We start from the raw sequence: 18,879 nt of genomic DNA, 5'->3' as shown, positions 1-18,879 counted from the left end.
GGATGTGCCCATGATGAAAAGCTCTTGTCTTCATGAAGACCAAGAGGAAGGTGGAAGGGTCTGACAACACAGTTGGTTGATTCCCGGTGGTGCAGGCAGGTGTCCTCCTCTCATTCCTGAGCTGCAGTGAAATAGTGGGTATGCCCTATGGAATACTGTTTTTGGTCTTGGTTTCTGATACTTGTGGTTGCATATAAGTCTTTTACTTCGGTTACTATTAGGTTTATAGTTTTCATTCAAAACAGCTCTGAACCTTATCATATACCTCTCCAGCACTGATTACTAGGTTTGGCGCATTGTTCTTTTGATATTCTGCTAGATTACATTTGCAAATATTTTATTTAGCATTGCATGGATTTATGTTCATACATGAGACGGGTCCATACTTTTTCTTTTTGTATAAGATTTGTCAAGTTTTAGAATTAAGCTTATACTAGCTTTTAAAAAAACTGGATAGCTTCCCCTCTTTTTCTGTGGTACTGAATGCTCATCAATAGAGAATGGCTGAATTAAGGTGAGATCTAGTTTAAATCTAAATGTCTATCAAACTGGAAATGGTTGAATAGATTGCTATCTACAATGGAATATTATGCAAATATTAAAGAGAATGAGAATTAGTTGCATAGACATCTGTTGGCCTGCAGATGGCTGGAATGTGTTGATGAGTGAGGAAAATAAGTTGCAAATAACTTTTTATAGTATGATCCCAATTTCTATGGAAACAAGTCATGAAAAAGATCTCCCGGAATATATATATGAGTATAACTTAACTGAATAAGAATAGAAACATGTGAACAGGTATGTATCAGGTGTTAACACAGTTTGCTGGGGGCAAAGGGGACAGAAGCAGAGGAGATGGCATGAGGGAAGATAAGGGGAAAAAAGATTTAATCAAAACTGAAAAATATACATATAAGTGAAACATAGAACAAAAATTCTGTTAGAGGTAATAGGCATTGACCATACACACATATTTTCTCCCTCTCTCCAAACAATATAACAATTATAGGAAAGAATTTTTTTTTTTGTAAATTCTCAAAGACCAAAGAGCCAAACTCAGTGGACAAGAGATGTGAACAAAATTTTAAAAGTCCTTTCCAACTTGGCCCCAGCAACATAGCTCCTGTAAAGAAGGCTGCTGGCCGGGCACAGTGGCTCATGTCTGTAATCCCAGCACTTCTGGGAGGCTGAGGTAGGTGGATCACCTGACATCAGGAGTTCGAGACCAGCCTGGCCAAGAGATGGTGAAATCCTGTCTCTACTAAAAATACAAAAATGAGCTGGGTATGGTGGCGTGTGCGTGTAGTCCCAGCTATCTGCGAGGCTGAGGTGGAACAACTGCTTGAACCTGGGAGGCAGAAGCTTCCGTGAGCCAAGGCTGTGCCACTGTACTCTATCCTGGGCGACAAAGCGAGAATCTGTCTAAACAAACAAACAAACAAACAAACAAACAAATAAATAAAGGGCTATTCTGTCACCTGCCACCAATGAGGTGGTGACACCAGAATATGAATGGTTTCACAAGCACACACATGGAGTGGACGTCAAGCAGTGTGCCCCTTTGTCACTCAAAGAGACCCAGAACTTTGCCTTGAAGGAGATGGGGACTCCAGGTATGCTAACACCAGGCTCAACAAAGCTGTCTGGGCCAAAGGAATAAGGAACGTTCTATCTGTATCCATGTGCAGTTGTTCAGAAAGCATGAGGGTGAAGATTCACCAAACAAGCTGTATACTTTGGTTACCTGTGTACCTATTACCACTTTCAGAAATTGACAGTCAGTCACTGTGGATGAGAACGATGTTGTTGTCAAATAAAATTATAAAACCTCAAAAATGAACAAATGAATGAATGAATAAATAACTGTTCAAGTGGCAGCAGAGTAGGCAGCTGGCTAGTGCCGAGTGGAGGAACTTCTGTCTGAACGCTGCAAAAGGGAGTTACTGATAAGGAGGCCAGGGGCCCCTCAGAACCTTATAACCCTCAGGGCTGAGGGGCGGGGAGAATTAAGTGAAGGTCTACGCATGGAGTGTTGGGAACCTTATCTTCTCTTTCCCTGCTCTGATCTCAAAATGCTGGCCACCAGGCCCAAAGAAAAGACTTCCAGATTTCAGCATTTGGAGGTCACCCAATAGGCCAGGTTCACCATTAGCCTGATCTCCTACACAGTAAAGTCCAAGGTTCAATAAACCTTAACTACACAGAGCATTTAATCAGCTCTTAGGACTTCATTCTTAAAATACTCTCAGACATCCAAGGAATACCAGATATTTGAGAGAGGTTTTCTGTATGAAAAATAGATCAAAACAACTAAAAAATACTCCTGGAAGAAAAAAAAAACACAAAAAACCCCAAAAAACCAATGCTGTTAACATGATTAAAACAGACAAGTAAAATTCTTCTAGCCCCGAAGAGATACAACACTGCATCTGTGAAACAAGGGCAGGACACCGTGGAGAAATGAGTAGGCAGAGAATGAAAACTGAACCCTGAAACTCAATAGAAGAAGTTCTACTGAATAAAAATTCAATAGAAGGGTTAGTCTATGAAATTGAGGACATTTCTCTGAAAGTACAAATAGAATAGGAAAAAAAAACATGATTTTTTTTTTTTTTTTGAGACAGAGTATTGCTTTGTCGCCAGGCTGGAGTGCAGTGGTGTGATCTCAGCTCACTGCAACCTCCGCCTCCCGGGTTCAAGCTATTCTCCTGCCTCAGCCTCCTGATTAGCTGGGATTACAGGCATGTGCCGCCACGCCCAGCTAATTTTTGTATTTTTAGTAGAGATGGGGTTTCACCATGTTGGCCAGGATGGTCTTGATCTCCTGATCTCGTGATCCACCCACCTCGCACACCCAAAGTCCTGGGATTACAGGCGTGAGCCACTGCGCCCGGCGGAAAAAAATATAAGATTATTAGAGATTCAATTTAGGAAACAAAATATGATTGACTAGATTTCTAGAAGGAGATTAACGAAAAAAGAGAAGGAAGAAATTACTTTTTAAAAAAGGAAAGAAAGAAAGAAAGAAAGAAAACATTCTGGAAGTGAAGGACACATATTCCCTGAGTGTGGAAAAACTCAAACTGTATTTTTCCTTTGCCCTCACATCACCACAACAATCAACAGAAGTCACAGAAGACTTCTGTGGCTACATATTGGGGGTGGTTTTCTTCCCACCACCAAGCGAGCAATCAATTCTGCAGCAGACACCAGCTGGGTATCCTCCAATTTAATTCTGACACTATTTGGAGACAGCATCAGATCCCACAGGTTGAGTGCTCAGTCCCCAAGACTGCCCACCCCCTAGACGCAAGCGGTTAAGTCTGGGCCTCCAGAACTTCTAAGACCAACTGGGTTCAATTTGAGGTTCTCATGCTCCTCTCTTTCAGTTCAATTAATTTGCTAAAGCTGCTCAGAGAACTCAGGGAAACACATTTACCAGTTTATTTTAAGGATATCACAAATAATACAGAAGAAAAAAAATGCATAGGATGAGGTATAGGGGAAGGAGTGCAAAGCTTCCACGCCCTCCTCAGGTGTACCACCCTCCAGGAGCCTCCACATGTTCCACTACCTAGAAGCTCTCTGAACCCCGTTCTTTTGAGTTTTTAATGGAGGCTTCCTGTGAGCATGATTGATTAAAACACTGGCCATTGCAACTTCAGGGGACCTTCAGTCCCCTCTCCCCTTCCCAGATGTGAAGGGTAAAGGGGCAGGGCTAAATGTCCCAGCCCTCTAATCCTACCTTGGTCCTTCCTGTGACCAGCACCCATCCTGAAGCTGCCTAGAGGCTGCCAGCCACCAGTGAGTCATTAGTATATAAAAGATACAATTTTGGAGATTCTAAGGATTTTAGGAGTACTATGCCAGAAAAAGGGGTTGAAGACCAAATACAAATTTCACAGTATCACACTGCCAAATTAAAAAGGTAACTAAATGGCCTGTACAAAAACAACAAAAAGACCCACACCAAGGCCCCAAATCTTGAAACTGTTGTAATATCAGGAATAAAAAGAAGACCCTAAAGGTTTCCAGAGTGTCATAAAAAAGATAAGAAACATAGTAACATTGACTTTCTTAGCATCTGTACTGTTTGCTAGAAGGCAATAAAGCAATGCTTTCAAAATTCTGAGGGAAAATTATCTTTAACACAGAATTTTCATACCCAGCCAAATTATCAGAAAAAGGTATGAGGGTAGAATAAAGATATTTTGACATGAAAAGACTTAACATATATGTTCCTGATATATATGTCTAATCCATCCCTCATACATATTCTTAGGAAATTACAGGATGCTATTCTCCAGCAAAATGAAGGAGTAACCCCTGAGGAAGAAGACACAGGATCCAGGACATGGGAGATTTGACCATGACAGGATGTCTGCTCTGGTCTAGACCTGTTGTGCCATAGGTCTAGAGAGCACAGACCTTGTTGGGGCTGGAGAACAGAGTGCTCTAGGAGGAAGTTCTCCAGGGACAGGCGGGGATGGAACTGATGGAATATCTGATGATTTGGAGGGGGAAATGATATGACAAGTCTGATAGAACAAAATTAAGACTAGTTACAGGAAAATTACGCAAGTGAAGAATTAAAGCAATTATTATCTCTGGGGCAGGAGGGGAGGGGAATTGTACCAGAAAAAAAATATAATCAAAGTACACTTACTTGCCTCAGCAAAGATTACTTGTTATAATAATACAAATGCTGACTATTAATTTAACTAAAATCATGATTTAACTATAATAAAAGAGAGGGAGAATTGGTGGCAGAAAGATAATGTAATTTTCATCTATTAGAAGTCAATAGATAATACCTAAATTTAACAAATCATGAATTAACAGTATAAGCATGTTTAGAAATATGGAGGTATATGTCAGAAGAATTAACTAAAGGAATCATATTTGGGGAGCAGGTTTAGGGGTGGCGCAGGGATCTGCTGTTTTTTGTTTTAAGCATCTTAGTACCATTTTTAAAGGAGGATCACCATACATAATTTGACAAAAATTAATGAAAAGATAGAAGTTTATTTATGAAGTAATGCCAAACAAATGAAAGGATTGAAAGGATTGAAAAGTAAGATAAATGAATAAAAACATTAATTTGTTTAGTGGAAGAAACAGTAGACTTTTTTTCCTTATAATTTAATTTCACAGCTCACTTCTATCACTTCATAGATAGAAGTTTATTTATGAAGTAATGCCAAACAAATGAAAGGATTGAAAAGTAAGATAAATGAATAAAAACATTAATTTGTTTAGTGGAAGAAACAGTAGACTTTTTTTCCTTATAATTTAATTTCACAGCTCACGCCTGTAATCCTAGCACTTTGGGAGGCTGAGGCAGGTGGACTGCCTGAGCTCAGGAGTTCGAGACCGGCCTGGCCAACAAGGTGAAACCCTATCTCTACTAAAATACAAAAACTTAGCCACGCATGGCTACGTGCACCTGTAGTTCCAGCTACTCGGGAGGCTGAGACAGGAGAGTTGCTAGAACCTGGGAGGCGGAGACTGCAGTGAGCCGAGACTGCACCACTGTACCCCAGCCTGGGTGACAAAGCAAGACGCTGTCTCTAAGAAAAAAAAATTAAATATAGAATTACATAACATTTTAAATAAAGCAAAAAAAAAAGTGTTTGGGATCTTCTTTGGATATTACTAAGACATATCTCCTCTTGTCCAACAAATTCCTCTCTAATAGTCATCCCTAATGTCAAACCACTTATTCTTTTTTTTTTTTTTTTTGAGACAGGGTCTCACTCAGTCGTGCAGTGGCATGCTCAGGGCTCAGTGCAGTGTTGACCTCTTGGGCTCAAGAGATCCTCCCACTTTAGTCTCCTCAGTAGCTTGGACTAGAGGCATGAGCCACACTTGGCTAATTTTTGTGTTTTTTGTAGAGACAGGGTTTTGCCATGTTGCCCAGACTGGTCTTGAACTTCTGGGCTTAAGTGATTCCCCTGCCTCAGCCTCCCAAAATGCTAGGATTACAGGTGTGGGGCCACTGCCATTCTTTAAAAATAGCAGAATCAGAACATTATGTATGAGCTACCTGCTTGTGAATGGCATTACATGAGGCCTCTTGCAGAAATCAGAGGGGGGATGTCATGAAAATGAAGGTGACAGCAGCTGATGTTTACTGAGCTCCTCTTTTGTGCCAGGCATCATGCTAAACACTTTGTACATATATCTCATTTGATCTTGACAACAATCCTGTGAGCTAAGCACCCTTATCCCAATTGTACTGATGAAAAAACTAAGACCCAGGGAGGTTGGGTAAGTGGCCCAAGGTCCCACAGAGGTGGCACTCGCATGACAAAGTTTTGCTCCAGAATACATGATCTTAATTACTGCTGTCTTCTCTCTCTAAATAACAAAAAGGGCCAGGTGCGGTTGCTCACACCTGTAATCCCAACATTTTGGGAGGCCGAGGTGGGCAGATGAGGAGTTCGAGGCCACTCTGGTCAACATAGTGAAACCCTGTCTCTACTAAAAAAAATTTAAAAATTGGCCAAGTGCATTGGCTCACGCTTGTAATCCCAGCACTTTGGGAGGCCAAGGCGGGTGGCTCATTTGAGGTCAGGAATTTGAGACCAGCCTGGCCAACACTGTGAAACCCCAACTCTACTAAAAGTACAAAAATTAACTGGGCGTGGTGGCACACACCTGTAATCCCAGCTACTTGGGAGGCTGAGGCAGGAGAATCGCTTGAGCCTGGGAAGTGGAGATTGCAGTGAGCTGAGATCGCACCACGGCACTCCAATCTGGGTGACAGAGTGAGAGCTTTTCTCAAAAAAATATATAAAATAAAATAATTGGCTGGGTGCAGTGGCTCACGCCTGTAATCCCAACACTTTGGGAGGCCGAAGTGGGCGGATCACTTGAGGTCAGGAATTCCAGATCAGCCTGGCCAACATGGTGAAACCCCATCTCTACTAAAAATAACAAAAATTAGCTGGGCATCATGGTGCACACCCGTAGTCCCAGCTACTTGGGAGGCTGAGGCAGAAGAATTGCTCAAACCTGGGAGGTGGATGTTGCAGTGAGCCGAGATGGTGCCACTGCACTCTAGCCTGGGTGACAGTGACTTTCCGTTTCAAAAAACAAAAATTAGCTGGGTGTGGTGGCGGGCGCCTGTAATCCCAGTGACTCGGGAGGCTGAGGCACAAGAATTGCTTGAACTCGGGAGGTGGAGGTTGCAGTGAACTGAGATTGCACCACTGCACTCCAGTCTGGGTGACAGAGCGAAACTCTGTTTCAAAATATAAATAAATAAATAAATAAATAAATAAAGGGACACCTCCAATAGGCCACTATGCTCTACCCACAAGGTGAAGGTTTTTTTTTTTTTTTTTGAGACGGCGTCTTGCTCTGTGCCCCAGGTTGGAGTGCGGTGGCACGATCTCGGCTCACTGCAAGCTCCGACCCCCGGGTTCACGCCATTCTCCTGCCTCAGCCTCCTGAGTAGCTGGGACTACAGGCGCCCGCCACCACGCCCGGCTAGTTTTTGGTATTTTTTTAGTAGAGACGGGGTTTCACGGTGTTAGCCAGGATGGTCTCGATCTCCTGACCTTGTGATCTGCCCGCCCCGGCCTCCCAAAGTGCTGGGATTACAGGCTTGAGCCACCGCGCCCGGCCAAGGTGAAGGTTAAGAGGAAGAAATGAAAGATTGTATTCAATTCTGTGCCTCAGTGAACACTACTGAGTGCCTGATAGAGAAAGTGGGCTTTGAACTTACAAGCACAGCCTGCTCTCAATCTCACCTTAGCACTCATTAGCTGTGCGACCTTGGGCCAATAACCCAGCCTCTCAAAAGCAGGTTCATCCTGCCAACCTTGTAAGCTGTCATGAACATGGGATGAAGGGATACTTGTGAACCACCGGCACAGTGCCTGGCATAAAGAACACAACTTTCTAGACTCTGGAAGACTGGCGTGATGAAAGTGGCTTCTGGCAAGCAGAAGGTAAAAGTGTTAAACTGAGCAGCTATTCTACAACCACAAGTCAAAACCGCAAACGCTCAGGAAAAAAGACTCTGTAATGAAATACACATCCTGTCTATGAAATCATGTGTTAACATTCGCCCTGACCAACTCTTAAGTTGCTGCTGTCTTTCCTATGGGCATGCCTCCAGGCCGGCGGTCATGGGAAACCTGCATGACGCCTAGGCAGGGAGAAGGGCTAACCAAAAGGAAATGCCCAGGGAAATGCAATTATTGATGGTTTCTCATGTATTGATTTCTGTGGGGAAATCAGTCATCCGGGTTTTGAGGTGCTAACCCCAAGCAGCTGGAACCAGCGCTATGGTTGGTCTCAGCTTGCCACTACTTTCCAAGCAGAGCTGACCATTCTGTCCTTCATTCATGCATTCTTTTGTTCAGTCAATACATACATATCAAGCCCCCGCATCCGGTGCTCCAGCACTGAGCTAGGAACAGGACAGGTGTGCAGAAGCCTCCTCCCTGTCTGAGGATAGTCATGGAGAGTTAAATCGAACTGGCTTTGGACAGACACTTACATTCTGGAAAGTGGCATGGACTTCCTTTGAGAAGGCTCACCCAGTCCTGCCTTTGTGGAAATGAGGGAATCCAGGGCGAGGCAGCCTCAAAGCCCAAGACTGCAGAGACAGTAAGTGCGACGCTGTCTGCAAATCCAGGTCCTCTGGCCACCTCTGTGGCCTTCCCTCCCTCATTGCATCCACTAAAACACCAGTGAGGGAGAGAAATTTGAAGGGTGTGTTTTCTTTCTTTTTAAAAGAACTAGTCAGTGGAGCCCAGAGCTGTCTCTCTCTGGAGATGAGCTGTCTGTGAGACAGGTATATACAGAACAGTGAGAGGAAGGAAGAGAATGAGAGACTGCAGATAAATATGAACAGCAAGCGTCTCTCTCCAGCCCTCCCTGGAGCCAGGCTGTGCTTCTGCTCCTGACTTGCAGTTGCTTCACTGTGCAGTGAAGGTCAGAGCTCAGCTCCCACGCCACACACAGGGGAGTCCCATCCCCACTTCTCGCATCTTTTCTCACTGTCCTATTACACAGACCCTCCATTCCGGCCACACACCGTATCCTGTCCCACCTAAGGACCTTGGCTCAGGCCCTTTCCACCACCTGGAATGCTCCTGCTACCCCCACAGGGATGCCCAAATGCCTTTTCCATGACGGACACCCCAACTGGAAGGAATTTTTCTTTTTCCTGGAATTCCGTACACATACCAGTTGTGCAAGTAGCTTTGCTAGACAGTTCCCTAACTTCAAGCCTCGTTCCTCCCCGAGATGGGTTAGGTCCCTGGATATTAGGGTCTCCAGAGTATTTATTTATAGTTCCAGCTCCCAGTATGGCGCCCTGTACTCTGCGGGCACCTGAAGAATGGCTGTCAACCCAGGCGCACCAACCCTCCGTATCAGAACGCTTCATACACAGCCTGCAGGAGGGACCAGCAGGGCAGAGGGACCTGCTTCGCCCAGTAGTGGAAGTCACAGGACATTTCTCAACATCATTCACATTAAAAACATCTTTTTTTTTTTTTTTCCTGTGAAATAGTCACTCACCCTCCACCCTCTTTTGGTAAATCCTCCACAAAATTAGATAAGGAGAAATATCCCTTTGTTTTACATCCTCTGACTCAGATACTGAGCATTATTCCTTGGGGTCAGCGGTGGCGGTGGAGGGGAGGAAAGATCCGCTTGGGGATGCGGGGAAGAGGAGAGTATATTGTGGAGGGGCACAGCGTTTTGCTGTTTTTTCTTTTTTTTCCCTTTAGATGGTCCTGGCTCACAGAAAGGCCACTACCTGGCAGGCGGGTGGGTCACTTCCTGGGGGCGCAGTGGGGCTACGACTTGACAGCTATAAACGTTTGATCCTCCCACTGCGCGCTCACCGGGTTCCCAGACCCAGGTGGTGGTAGTAGGGGGTGGGAGAGGCGGGAAGAGCGCCGTCTTAAGAACCATCTGCTCCTCCTCCGGGCTTCGCGCCTCTGGGGAGGTGGCCCTCAGCCGCCCTCGGCAGAGCTCTCCCCGAAACCTGGTGCCGCGTCTCAGCGCTCCGGCCCCCGCAGGCCATAGCTCTACGACAGCAGGGTCCCTCTGCGGGGCGCGGGCGAGGGCTTCCACCTTCCGCACGCACGACGTGGGCTCGCCCGGCTCAGTCGGCGGCATGAAGGGCACGGCTTGAGGGAAGCTCCCGAGAGCGCCATGGGCCTCCCGAGGGCCGACCGTGCCCCGCCGGGGGACGTGGGGACGCACGGCGTGGAGCTGGGTCCCGACCCGTCCTGGCTCCTCCCCGGGCCCCTTCCCCACAGTCCCTTTCTACCAGCCCTGCCCGCCTCTCCGGCCTGGCCCCGCGCCGCGGCCTCCTTCCCCGAACTCCGCGGCCCGGGCGAAAGTGTCACTCCCGTCTCCAGCCACGATGGCGGGCCAGGTTGTGCCACACGCGCCGCGCGATGTGCCACCCCCCTCTACCCCCATTCCACACCGAGGGTCCTCCTCAGGCGCCGCGATATCTGTACCCGAGTTTCTTAGCCCCTCCGAGCCTGCGGCGCGGACTTCCTGCCTCCCTAGCCCGGACGCATAGTCCCGGCCGTGCGGCCGTCCAGCCCTCCGCGATCTTGCCCGGCGCCCGCAGCATCCTGGCGGCGGCCGCTCCCCCCGTCGAGTCTCACCGGCTGGGAGCAGACCAGCGCCGGGTGGTCCAGCAGTCGCAGGGAGGCGCCACCCGGGGCCAGCACGCCCAGGAGCAGCAGGAGCAGTCCCAGCGGGGGCCCCGGGACAGCGCGCGGCGGGCTGCGTGCGGCCCCCATGGCCCCGGTGGCGTCGCGGAGGGCTCGGCCCCGGATGGGGACGCAGCGAGCCAACGTTCGGGGGCTTTCCTTTCCGTGGTGGAGTTCAAGTCGGCTCCACTCAGCTCGCTTCCGGCTTCCAGCCCGGGCCCAGGGGCGGGCCGGGCCGAGGGGAGGAGTTTAGGCTGGGACGGGGAGGGGTTTAGGGTGAGACGGGGCCCTCCCCACGTTCCTCCCTGCGCCTCTCTTCTCCGGCCTCTGCTCCGTCCTCCCGGCGTCCGTCCCCTGCCCTCCTCCGCCCGCCGCCCCAGGTGCGCTCCTCCCGCTGCTCCTGGGCCTGGCCCGTCGCGCCCCTAGTTGCACCCGCGTCGGGCTAGCGTTAACTCCAGCTGGAGCCTCTTCTGCCCCTACACGCACCCTCCACCCTGGCCGTGCAGCAGCAACTGTCGATTTTAATCCTCCGCCCTCACTCACTCGATTCTTGGTCCCGTTCAGACTTCTTGTTTCTCTCCTGGGTCATTGGACGTCAAATCCCAACTTGGGATTCCAGGAAGTCCGTTTTCTTAGTCTCTGTCCCTTTTATTTTTATATTTTATTTTATTTTTAGACAGGGCCTCCCTTTGTCTCCCAGGCTGGAGTGCAGTGGTGCAACCACAGCTCACTGCAGCCTCGGCCTCCCGGACTCAAGCGATCCTCCTGCCTCTGCCTCCTGAGTAGCTGGAACCGCAGGCCCTATCCCATTTTATTGTCCCCACCCTTTTTCCTGGTCCTGCTCGCTCTGCTTTCCCTGGCTTTGCTTTCTCTTTCTCAAGACAAGGACAGCTCCGGGCTCCAGGGAGGAGGGGACAGCAGTCATTTCCAGCCTCCTGGCTCGGACTCAGAGACACTGAGTTCCTGTAGGGCAGGCAGTTACCTGGTCTGTGCGATTCTGTGTCCTAGCCGCGCCTAAGAGAGTCGTTACTCCCCAGAGGGTCGCTCCACGGCTGCGGAAGCTGTCGCCAGCGAATTATACATTTCATGAGTTTCCTTCTTAGCACGCGTGCAGCCTGTGTCCACTCCTCCCCGCACCCTCGAGGACCCTCCCAAGCTGGCCCGCGCTGCCCCTGTCCTAGGTTCCTGCCTCGAGCTCGAGCCCGTCCTGCCGTAGTTCATCCACACGCTCCTGCCCATTCGCCTCTCCTCCCTTCCTCCCAAGCCCACCACAGTCCGCTTTTCCTTGCCTATCAAGTGCGCCTCTGCCTGGCCTTGACACGCACGGAGTCTACACTCACGTAACTTTTCCCTGTATTTTCCACTGCCCTCGAGAGGTGGGTCTTTTCGCTGCCCGAAGCACCCGCTGACCCCCAGCGACATCTCCATGAGCCCCGCCCACAGACAGGACCCAGCTGAATGAAGCCTGAAGCTCAGTGGTCTTCAAATATCTTTTGTCTGTTTCTAAAAGAATTTTGGAAAACTGCATCCTCTCATGCATTTTTAAGATGACATCTAAAATTCTCCATCCTCAATCTAAATAGATGTAGAGGATGTAACTGTTACGTAAAAATCAGCGGTTGTCGTGGGCAGCTTCTAAGATGGGTTCTAGGATGTCACCTCCTGGGAGTCACGACCTTCTGAATCCTCTTCCCGGAGTGTGGGATGGACCCAGAGGCTGGGTTCTAACAATAGAATATGAATAGAAGAAGACAAAAATGATGGGATGTCACTTACAAGATTAAGCTACAAAAAGATCCTGACTTCTGTCTTGCCCAGCCCCTCCCTCTGAGCTCCTAGCTCTTAGGGAAGCCATAATGCGAGCCCCCCTGGGTGGGGCCCCAGTGGCAGAGAATGAGAAAGGCCTCTGCCCACTGCAAGACACTGAGATCCTCATTTCATCATTGCCATTCTTAGTGCATAATTGATAAAAATAATGTAAATATAATACACGTTAATAAGTAAGTAAACATGAACTGTCATTTGAAATTCATCTTCTTCCTAATTAGTTCATGTATCTGTGAACAAATATTGCTTATTCATAGAACAAAACAACAGTTAGCATTTAAAAATATTTTATTACTATTCTTTTATTCTATTATTGTTATTTTGAGACGGAGTCTTGCTTTGTCACCCAGGCTGGAGTGCAGTGGCGTGATCTCCACTCAACTGCAAGCTCCACCTCCCGGGTTCACGCCATTCTCCTGCCTCAGCCTCCCGAGTAGCTGGGACTACAGGCACCCGCCATCATGCCCCGCTAATTTTTTGTATTTTTGGTAGAGACGGGGTTTCACTGTCTTAGCCAGGATGGTCTTGATCTCCTGACCTCATGATCCGCCTGCCTCAGCCTCCTAAAGTGCTAGGATTACAGGTGTGAGCCACCACGCCCGGCCATTATTTTTCTTATTTTTAAAATTGAGACAGGGTTTCACTATGTTACCCAGGCTGGTCTTGAATTCCTGGGCTCAAGCCATCCTCCTGCCTCAGCTTCCCAAAGTACTAGGAATTCAGGCATGAGCTACCACCCTAGGCTAAAAATATTTTAGATGTAAGCCTTAAAAAATTGCTTACATAAATAATTATTATATTTATTTCATCAATTCTTTGAATCCGTTTTCAGTCATATGGCAAAGATCACATAGCCATCTTGTCACCCTTTTTTTTTTTTTGAATAGACAGGGTTTCACTAAGTGGCCCAGGCTAGACTCAAACTCCAGGGCTCAAGAGGTCCTCTCAACTCAGCCTCCCAAGTAGCTGAGATTACAGGTTCGCACCACTGTGCCCATTGATTTGGCAACTGACAAGTTGATTGGGTTCTCCTTCAATTTTAGTAAGGCAATATTTGGAACCTACCTCACTTGCAAAAAATGTCTGTCTATCTATCTATCTATCTATCTATCTATCTATCTATCTATCTATGTATCTATCTATCTATCTCTATATATCGGTATGTGTATATAGCTACCCTGTGATCACAGTTCTATTAGACAATGGTATTTGGCACTGTTGCTATGTCTAGTGCCCAGGGCCTTTTTCTTTTTCTTTTTTTTCCTGAGATGGAGTCTTGCTCTGTCGCTCAGGCTGGAGTGTAGTGGCAACCTCCACCTCCCGGGTTCAAGTAATTCTCCTGCCTCAGCCTCCCGAATAGCTGGGATTACAGGCGCATGCCACCACGCCCAGCTAATTTTTATATGTTTAGTAGAGATGGGGTTTCGCCATGTTGGCCAGGCTGGTCTCGAACTCCTGACCTTGTGATCCGCCCTCCTCGACCTCCCAAAGTGCTGGGATTACAGGGGTGAGCCACAGCTCTGGGCCCCCAGGGGCTTTTTTTACACAGTCCCCCAAATTTCACATGTTAGAAACTTAATAGCCAGGACTAATGAGAGGCCTACCTTTCTTCTGAAAGTGGGAGAAGGACAAGTAGGAAACAAAAGTGTGGGGAAGGAGTGGAGCCTCCACCCGCACCTGACATCTTGACAGCTGGTACCTTTCCAGGCAGGCAAGTATCTGGAAGAGGACACGGGGAGGTTGAGATTCTGGAGGTCCATTCCCTTCAAATCTATTCCCTTCAAGCCAGGGCCAGCAAATTTTTTTTTTTTTCTGAAAAGTGTCAGATAGTAAATATTTCAGGCTTTGCCAACCATGTAGTTCTGTCCCAGCTATTCAACTCTGCCCTTGTAGCAGCTATTGACAATATGTAAACAAAGGAGTGTGTCTGTGTTCTAATAAAACTTTATTTGTGGACATTTACATTTACATTGCATATAATTTTCATTTGTCCTAACATATTATTTCCCTTTTGATTTTTTCCCCTGACCATTTGAAACTGTAAAAACCAACTTAGCTCCCCGGAGGGTACAAAAACAGGCAGCAGAACAGATTTGGGCCATAGGCCCTAGTTTACTGACCTGTGCCCTAAACTTTCCAAGGCATGCCCCTTGGAAAGTCTTCAGGTAACCTCAGGGTAACGTGTACTCTCATTTGAAATTGCTATCCTGGTTCTCAACTCTGCCTACATATTAGAATCCCATGAGGTGCTTTTTAAAATACCAATGCACAGCCACACTCTTCCACACTGATTCGGTGGGTCTGCGGTGGCGTCTGGGCATAAGTATTTTTGAGTTTCCCAGGTACGTCTGATGTGTAGCCTGAACTTGGACCACTGTTCTAATTGCTATGGGCTCTGCACACCTCTCAGGGCACGATGCTGCTTTGTGCTGTAGTTACCGTTATTTCATCCAAAGATCCAAAATCATTGAAAGATAAAGCCTAATTTTAAGAATTTTAAAATGTAGAAAATGGGTGTCTTCAACTGGATGAAATATAGTTTTCCCCTAGCTGTAAGACTGTCCTCCCTGATGGTAAGGACCCCGGCGTCTTCACTCCTGTGTTGCTCTCACCCGCAGTGCTTGGCTGGGTGTGAGGTGTTCTGTGAGTACTTGCCAAGCACATGTCAACATTAGGCTGCTTTGCTTATTGCGTGTTCTCTGGGTTCTTACTTTTCCCCTGACAGAGCCTCGTCCTAAGGAGATAGTAGATATCCAAAAAACATTTTTTTTTTTTTGATTCATTGACTGATTATACAAGGAGCAATAGACTGATGTCAGGAATAAGAGTCAGGGATTGGAGAACTTGGTGGTGTCTTTGGCTATGGGAAAATGGAAATGGCCACGGATTTCATTCCAGGACAGTGAGACAGGGGACAGAATATCCTTTGCCATGAGAAAGATGGGGTTAGGAGCTAGTCTCTGATTGACTGATCTTTCTGTCTCCATTCTCTGAAACGATGTTGTTTGTTTATTTGACTTTTCCTCCATGTCCTCTGCTAGTGTATAATCTCAGTGAAAGAAGAGACTGCAAATTATTTTTCATCATTGCTATTCTTTGAATGTATCCCCCAAATTTCACATGTTACAAACTTAATCCCCAAATTCATATGTTGATTGGAGGTGAGGCCTTTGGGAAGTAATTTGAATTAGATCATGAAGGTGGAGGCCTCCATAAAGGGACTAGTGTCTTTATATGAAGAGGAAGATAGGCCAGGCGCGGTGGCTCATGTACTTTGAGTAATCCCTGCACTTTGAGAGGCTGAGGCAGGCAGATCACTTGAGCTTAGGAGTTCATAGACCAGCCTGGACAACATGGTGAAAACCCGTCTCTACCCAAAATACAAAAATTAGCCAGATGCGGTGGCACGTGCCTGTAGTCCTAGCTGCTCGAGAGGCTGAGGCTTGAGCCTGGGAGGGAGGCAGAGGTTGCAGTTTGCCGACATTGTGCCACCGCACTCCAGCTTGGGAGATGGGAGTGAAAGAGTGAAATCCTGTCTCAAAAAAAAAAAAAGGACTAGCAGACCTGAGCTGATCTGCACACTCTTACCCTCTCTCCCTATGATGGCCTCTGCCATGTTTTGACACAGCAAAGAGGCCCTCACCAAATGCCAGTGCCATGCTCTTGGACTTCCTGGCCTCCAGAATTGTGAGCTAAATAAATTTTTTTTTCTTTATAAATTACCCATCTATGGTATTCTCTTATAGCAACAGAAAACAGACTAAGACAACCATATTCCCAGTGCTTAGAATAGCCTCTGTCTCCCAGGAGATGATCAATAAACGTGTTTTGAATAAACTATTGAATAAATGTGTCAACTGAGATTTACTAAGTTCAAGAGGGGTTTTTGTGTGTGGAATTTTTTTTTTCCTTTTTTTTTCCCAGACAGAGTCTCACTCTGTCACCCAGGCTGGAGTACGGTGGCTCCATCACAGCTCACTGCAGTCTCAACCTCCTGGGCTCAGGTGATCCTTCTGCCTCAGTCTCCCAAGTATGTGGGACCACAGGTGTGTGCCACTATGCCTGTCTAATTTTTTTTATTACTTGTAATATGTAATATCTATGTTTCCCAGGGGGAAACCCCTGAGGTCAAGCGATCCTGTCACCCCTGGCCTCAGAAAAATTTTAATGACAACTGTTTTATTTTTATTCTTACACTGAGTTGCAACATTTAAACCCTAGTTCTTCTCAAGCATTATTTGTTATTATTATTATTTTTGAGATGGAGTTTCACTCTGTCGCCCCGGCTGGAGTGCAGTGGCGCGATTGCTGCTCACTGCAACCTCCGCTTCCTGGGTTCAAACGATTCTCCTGCCTCAGCCTCCCGAGTAGCTGGGATTCAGGCACCTGCCACTATGCTCCGCTAATTTTTTTGTATTTTTAGTAGAGAGGGGGTTTCACTATGTTGGCCAGGCTGGTCTCGAACTCCTTACCTCATGATCCACCCACCTCGGCCTCCCAAAGTGCTGGGATTACAGGCGTGAACCACGGCGCCTGGCTTTTGTTTTTTTTTTTTTTTGTTTGTTTGTTTTTTAGAGACAGTGTCTCACTATGTTGCCCAGGCTGGTCAGCTGATCTCAAACTATGGCTTCAAGTTGTCCTCCTGCCTCAGCCTCCTGGGTACCTGGGATTACAGGCACTAGCCACCACATCCAGTCTTTAAGCTTTTAAATTTAACTTACAAAGCTTGCTAGTTTATTTATGTATTTACTTACTTACTTATTTGAAACAGGTTCTAGCTCTGTTATGTAGGCTGGAGTGTGGTTGCACAGTCACGACTCACTGCAGTCTCAACCTTCTGGGCTCAAGTGATCCTCTAGCCTCAGCCTCCAGAGTAGCTGGAACTCCAGGTGTGCACCACCATGCCTGGCTAATTTTAAATTTTTTTGTAGAGACAGGGTCTCACTATGTTGCCCAGGCTGACCTCAAACTCCTGGACTCAAGTGATCCTCTCACCTTGGCTTCCCAAAGTACTGGGATTATAGGCATGAGCCACCGTGCCCTGCTCTAGTCCATTTATTAATCTGGTAATATTGGCATAAAATAATAACAATCTGTTTTACTTGTTCTTTGATTCATGTGCTATTAACTCATAAATGTCAGAGACTAAATCCTCCTTAAACACTTAACACTACTTCAAACTTGATTCATTAAATTTCCTAAGACATTTCAAACCACATTGCAAATTTTATGTGCATGTTTCTCTTAAAAGTTTCAAACGCTGACTGCTAGACTTACAAATTTAACACAAAATTATTTCTAAGCATCTATGCAACACCTGAAAAAGCTAATAAATCAAACTGTTTACAAGCTGTAATAAGTTATTAAAGTAATGGCCCTCAGTTTGTTCACACCTGCTTGAGTAATCCGGTCTCACATGGATTCTGGGCTTGGTCATTAGAATTGTTTTGGCCAATGGGGCCATAGCAAACTTGACACATTGGGGCCTGCTTTCTGGAATCCTTAGGCTTCCATGTGAGGAAGCCGAGGCTGACTTATTGGCGGGTAAGAGGCCATGCGGGGCAGAGTCAGTCCATCCCAGCTGAAGCCCCCTCAGACCAAGCAGCCTTCCAACTACCAGACATTGACCATTCAGCCTTGAACATTCAGCACTAGTTGAACCAGACCGGACCAGAAGAGCTGTTCAACTGACCCACAGAAAGAGGAGAAATACAAAGAGAAAACTTAAGCCACTGAGTTTTGGGGTGTTTTGTTATGCAACAAAAGCAAACTGATAATACAAACTGAAATCTTTCTAATGTAAATCCTGGAGCATCCCTCCATCCTATAACACAGGTCACTTTCACAACATTTGTGCTCCTGATTTGAGTTGGTGAAGTCATGAGCCCTTTATCCAGGTCGTATTAATAACTAATCACTCTCCTCCTTGAATGGATTCCACACTTTTCAACTGTTTTACTTTCTCTCTTATATCATCTCTGATTCTAAAGTCATATGTAGATCTCTCCCTCATGGTCAACGGACTAATTACTCTTTTAACTATAATTTTTGACATTTTTAAACAAACAAACATATGTATCTAACAATTTCTTGATATAATAAAATGCCAATGCAATACAATTAGTATTAATAGTAGGTGACAACAAAGACGATAACATAGTCACCACTGACACATACTGCACATCGTTGTCATTCTTTTCATGAGTTGAAACACTCTTCGAGTACAATTTACATTTTATCCTTTGTGGAATACCACTATAGAGCCATGATTTATCTCAGGTTTGTTTCTATGAAATAGAATGACAGGTACTTCCTTTCCTTTTTATTTTTTTGAGATGGAGTCTCTCTCTGTCGC

The 18,879-nt window shown here is 46.3% G+C and overlaps 1 protein-coding gene across 1 annotated transcript in view; it reads right to left on the bottom strand.

The window, feature by feature from the left end:
- LOC105480764 (interleukin 17 receptor A) overlaps positions 1–10,905 on the bottom strand; it is a 31,079-nt gene extending 20,174 nt beyond the window's left edge. The window contains exon 1 of the mRNA XM_011739945.3: positions 10,650–10,905. Within this exon, the coding sequence (XP_011738247.2) occupies positions 10,650–10,787 (138 nt within the window). The 5' untranslated portion in view covers positions 10,788–10,905. The remainder of the gene's footprint in view (positions 1–10,649) is intronic.
- Positions 10,906–18,879: the final 7,974 nt, after the last annotated feature.

Source organism: Macaca nemestrina, chromosome 15 (genome assembly GCF_043159975.1).
Source record: "Macaca nemestrina isolate mMacNem1 chromosome 15, mMacNem.hap1, whole genome shotgun sequence".
In the NCBI taxonomy this organism is placed as follows: domain Eukaryota; kingdom Metazoa; phylum Chordata; class Mammalia; order Primates; family Cercopithecidae; genus Macaca; species Macaca nemestrina.
Note: the sequence above shows the minus strand (reverse complement) of the source record. Positions and strands in the feature narration are given on the sequence as shown.